Raw genomic sequence first — 5,325 nt, forward strand, 5'->3', positions numbered from 1 at the left:
AAAAAAAAAAAAAAAAAAAAAAAGATTGGTTAATTACAATAACAATTAAATATCTAGAAAATTTAGTGCTTAATTAATCAAAATTCTTGAGATGTATATATACCGATTCGAGAAAAGAGTCTGGCCTTCCGATTTTGTAGAGCACTGTGACTACAGCCAAGCTTCCGTTAATGTTTTCATGAACCAAGTGAAGCTCAAGAGCAAACCTGTGCCATTTATGTAAAAGTTGAAAATATTTTTTTTAATTTACAAATACTAAGATATCCATAATTTTTCAGAAAAAAATAAACAAAATTCCATGCCGTCTAAGGTTTTTAATATATATAATTAGAAAATTATCATAACTATTCTTTTATCATCCAGAATTAATAATTGTAAGAAGTGTCAACTAAAGTCTTGATGTGTACTATGTAACTAAAGACAACAACTTAATCAAAATAGCATCAACTATTTTTAATTGTAAAAAGTTTCAATTAAATTCGTGATATGTACTAAGTACTAACTCTTCTTTTGATGCAATAATGGACATAGATTTTAATTTGTACATGCATGTATGTTTTTGTTTTCCTCTTCTGTTGTACATGTGTGTTAAGCATACATATTTGATCTATATTCTAGTTTTATTTTTCGTATTTAGTTTAAGTCAAATATATGGGATGTTATTTAGAAGGTTGCACACCTTCTTCCATTGATAGTATGTTCAGAGGGAGAATGCCAATGAAGCTGTAGGAGTTTATATTCAGTTCCATTGATCTTGAGACTGCCTGACCCTTCTTCTTCTTCAAACCTCAGCTGCGAAAGTAAGTAATTATGAGTTTTCGTTTGAAACTTATAAATGAGAGATGTGTATATGAATGGGTAATAACTTTGATACCATCATATCATGGCCTCTATTTATGAGAGTGGCGTTGCAAGGTTTGTAATCTTTAGTAAGCTTTTGGAAATCAGTAACAAGTCTAACTCTTTTGTTCATAAGATCAATTGGAGATTGCAACTCTCCTTTTCCGCACAGTTTCCACTCCGGTTTTAGCTTTCCCCATTTTTCTGGCCCGTTCTCTTTCTTCCTCTCGTAGCTGAACTCCCTTTCATCCTCTATATAGATCCATCCATCGTATAATTTAGTTCTCAAAATGCAACAAAATGTAAGAACCCATTAAAAAGAACCAAGATCACTTGTGTGACTTACCAACTTCTCTATAATCTGTTGTAGCACTCAAACACCAAACGGTGGCGACGAAGCTGGTGAGAACTAAGAAGATAAAGCATTGGATAGATACCTTATCCATCTTTGGTTTTGAAAGAGGTTTTGAGAGAGGGAGAGGAGAGGGAGAGGTGATGATTGGATTTTAATTGTTTTGTTGAATGCAATATAAGTATATATAGTAGATGATTATAAGTGCATTAGGAGATTACATATGTTAAACGTCAGCCTAGTCGTCACATATTTCCCTCTTATACTATTTAAGGTGTTTTTAATGCCGATTAAGACGACATGTTTGACTCTGGTTGAAAACATGTTTTCATTTCATTTTCACATCATTTTGTTCCCAACTCTCTTTCTTATAGATTTATTTCTTGGATTCGAAAGATTAGTTCACATTCACTGTTTATTCAATTTGTCAAAGACAATTTTTGTATGTACGTACGCATGTCCACCAAGTTCATAATATGGCGAAGCATTTACCGGACAAGTATTTTTTAGATGGCAAAAATATGATAGAGAACACATAAATGGCTTTCATTTTTATCAAAAATTCACTTCTAAACTCCCTAAATTAAGATATACATATTACAGGATTTGAAATGACTCATATTTTAGCAAAACAATTAGCACATTTGGTAATACGTAACACTACTTATTGTTACAAATTAGATCACTACGTGTACGTTTCATATCGCTTGGTTTGGTTATGGCCATCTTTTAATGCGGGACAAAAAAGTCATACGTACATCATATTATTAAATAAAAAGTTACAATTAAATATATTTGACTTAGACATTCTATTTGTGTTGGAAAAATGTTTTTTTTTTTTTTTTTTTGGAGAACCACATAATATGGAAGACAAAATTTTAATATCATACTAGATTAAAATTGCGGGTTCAAAACTGAAAGCAAGAGCTATAACTCTAGGTTAAAACACAGAAAGGGAGGCTTAAAGATATTTCTTCATTGATTTCAGAATACATCATTTGTTTTTATATATGAGAAAACATGAGAGAACATAATGACCTAATGATTACAAAGGTAGGTAGATGTCTCACAAGTGTCTCCATCAGCTGCATAGGATCGGTGAGGCAAGAACAGCAAATTGGTTCCTTGTTTGGACCATAGTGTGAGCTGTGTTTGGCATTACCTCTGTATGTTGCAGAGCACATGGGACTAGAATCTTCTCTTTGTTACCGTTAGAGACTGTAGTGAGAAAACAAACTGCAGTTGGCTTGATCAATACTTCGAGGCCCAACTTTGTTTACTGGACTGAGTTTTCAGTGAGTCCAGTGTTGATACTCCTTACATCCCCCCACAAACTTTGTGTGGATGGAGAGACCACACCAAATTTGTATCTGAGTTCATTGAAAACTTGAAGTGGCAAGGATTTAGTGAAAATGTCAGCAAGTTGGTACTTTGCTGGAATGTGATAGACAACCATAGTTCCCTTTGTTTGGTTTTCTTGTGAAGTGTCGGGTTCGCAGAAAGATAGACAGCAGAGAAGTTGTCACAGTACAACTCTGGAGCATGTGTGAGTGGCATGCCAATGTTTGCGAGAAGATCCCTTAACCAATTGACCTCAGCTGCAGTATCTGATAAACATCGGTACTCTGCTTCAGTGGAGCTGCGAGACACGGACGTCTGACGTTTTGCAGACCAGGAGATGAGATTGTTCCCTAGAAAGGTGCAGTAACCACCTATAGAGCGACTGGTTGTTGGACAGCCTGCATAGTCGCTGTCGTTGTATGCTCTTAAGGTGAAATCAGCATTCTTTGAGAAGGAAACACCATAGTCAATAGTACCTTTGATGTAACGGATTATGCGTTTTAGCAGATTGAAATCCGCAACAGTAGGCGCATGCATGCGTTGACATACAAGATGGACCGTTAATTGTATGTTTGGTCTAGTAAGAGTGAGATATTGCAACTTACCAGCCAAACTGCGAAAGTGAGTAGGCTGATCAAAGAGATCTTCCTGTCCTTTGACTTTTTGAAGCTCCAAAGGCAGTGGTGTTGAAGTCGGAGCACAATCAGCCATTCCTGCTGCTAAAAGTAAATCCTCTGCATACATATGCTGATTTAGAAACAAACCTGCAGGATGATAGTGAGCCTGCAGTCCAAGGAAGTAACTGAGGGGTCCAAGATCCTTCATGCGGAACTCTTTATTAAGAGATTGGAGAAGCTCACAAATAAACTGTGGATTGTTTCCAGTAAGAGCCATATCATCAACATAGAGCAGAAGGATGATGATGTTGTTGTTCTTGAAATATACAAAAAGGGATGGATCCTTGAAGCTGCATTCGAACCCAAATAGCAAAAGAAAGCTGCTAAATTTGTCAAACCAAGCTCTCAGCGCCTGTTTCAAACCATAAACAGCTTTGTTGAGCTTCCAAACATGAGATGGGTGTTTGCTGTCTTTGAAACCTGGAGGTTGTTGCATATAGACTGTTTCAGTCAGATCACAGTGAAGAAACGCGTTTTTCACATCAAGTTGCTTAATGTCCCAGTTGTGAGCTGTTGCAGCATGCAATACTAATCAAACTGTTGCAGTTCGAACCACAAGAATGTATGTCTCAAGAAAATAAACACCTTCCTCCTGATCATATCCTTTTGCGACCAGTCATGCTTTTAGTCTGTCCAGGCTACCGTCGGCTTAAGTTTTGGTCTAAAGACCCAACGACAGCCTAAAACATTCATATCCGGTTGATATGTTACTAAGGTGAACGTATTTGTGTCAACAAAGGACTCAAACTCATCACCCATTGCCACAGTCCAACCATGATGTTTTAAAGCAGAAGCCACTGTTTTTGGGGCTTTTTCAGCAGTATGTGTTACGTGGAGTGCATACTTTGGATGAGGTTTGCGGACTCCATCCTTTCCTCTTGTGACCATAGTGTGATCATTGACAACCGGTGCTGGGAGAGGAGGAAAATCAGTCATCTACAAATAACGGAGCATCTGGAGGATCAACATCGTTATCGTCAGTACTAGTGTCACTTGAGTCAGAGGTTGAGGATTTTCCAGGCGTTCCTGTGATAGGACTCATAGGCATTCTAAGAGAAGCTGTAGCAGGTATTGCAAGAGCAGTTTATTTTGGTGAAGAGGGTGTTTCAGTGGGAGAGATGCGGAGATAGAAAGCTTTTCTGCCAAGCTGACAGTAGAGGTGTAGAAGCAGCAAGAAGAAGAGCTGAGTAATCTGATGCAAAGGGATAAGCACTTTCATCAAAAAGAACGTGTCTGCTTATGTAGACACGACCCGTAGGAGAATACACACATCTGTAGCCTTTGTATTTATCATTGTAGCCTAGAAATACACACTTTAAGGACTTAGGATCGAATTTATTTGCTCCATAAGCTCAAAGTGTAGGATAGCAAGTACTTCAAAATATCCTGAGATATGAGTAATCTGGTTTGACTGCAAAAATGACTTCATATGCACTTATAGAGGCCTGATGAACAGATGTGGGAAGAATATTGATGATGTGATTTGTGGTGAAGAAGGCCTCAACCCACTAGTGTTGTGGTACTTTACTTTCAAATATCATGCTGAGACCAAGTTCAGATAAATGGCGATGTTTTCTCTTAGCTAAGCCATTTTGTTGCGGTGTGTGTGGACATGAGATTAGTTGTTTAATACCATTGTTTGCTAAGGTGTGTGACAAATTGTGTACTAATGAATTCACCTCCTCATTTGGGGTTCTTAAGAAAAACTTATTATTTTGTTTAAATATTAAAACATTTTATATTTTATAAAACTGGAAAATTATTGCATTTCATAAACTGGAAAATTATTGCATTTCATAATTTTATTTAATATTAAATTCTTCACCCAACCACATCGCAACATGTCATCATCGAAAAATGTCTCTTAAACCTCCTTAATAAGAGTTGATTCTTATTTATTTCACCATTTTTTTATTTATTTGTAATCACATTTAGCTTAAGAACCTAACCTAAATACCCCTATTGGTGATGCTCGCAAGATCAAAAGAGTGGTTCAAACTTTCTTCTATGATAATCTAATGAATGATGAAAGATCTTGAATTATTTTATCATAGCTATAGCCAAAAAAAACCATTCAATATGAAAACATAAGTTGGTCCAATATTATACATGTGT

General features: G+C 36.4%; 2 protein-coding genes across 3 annotated transcripts in view; both read right to left on the reverse strand.

Annotated features, from left to right (window-relative positions):
* LOC104750079 (alpha carbonic anhydrase 2-like) overlaps positions 1-1,335 on the reverse strand; it is a 6,228-nt gene extending 4,893 nt beyond the window's left edge. Inside the window, exons 1-4 of one of the 2 annotated variants that reach the window (XM_019237913.1) lie at positions 1,187-1,335; positions 875-1,092; positions 680-792; positions 111-206 (exon numbers count right to left, since the gene is read on the reverse strand). In XM_019237913.1, the coding sequence (XP_019093458.1) occupies positions 111-206; positions 680-792; positions 875-1,092; positions 1,187-1,286 (527 nt within the window). In that variant the 5' untranslated portion in view covers positions 1,287-1,335. The remainder of the gene's footprint in view (positions 1-110; positions 207-679; positions 793-874; positions 1,093-1,186) is intronic. The other variant, XM_010471825.2, reaches the window with a different exon arrangement.
* Positions 2,510-3,427, reverse strand: LOC109129455 (uncharacterized mitochondrial protein AtMg00810-like). The gene has a single exon (XM_019237708.1). The coding sequence runs from the start codon at positions 3,425-3,427 to the stop codon at positions 2,510-2,512; it is 918 nt and encodes a 305-aa protein (XP_019093253.1).

The sequence above is a fragment of the Camelina sativa genome, chromosome 16, assembly GCF_000633955.1.
Source record: "Camelina sativa cultivar DH55 chromosome 16, Cs, whole genome shotgun sequence".
Lineage (NCBI taxonomy): Eukaryota > Viridiplantae > Streptophyta > Magnoliopsida > Brassicales > Brassicaceae > Camelina > Camelina sativa.

What these genes read in the sequence shown, in the direction of transcription:
- LOC109129455 (XM_019237708.1), bottom strand. Translation starts at nt 3,427, where the DNA reads ATGGCTCTTACTGGAAACAATCCACAGTTTATTTGTGAGCTTCTCCAA.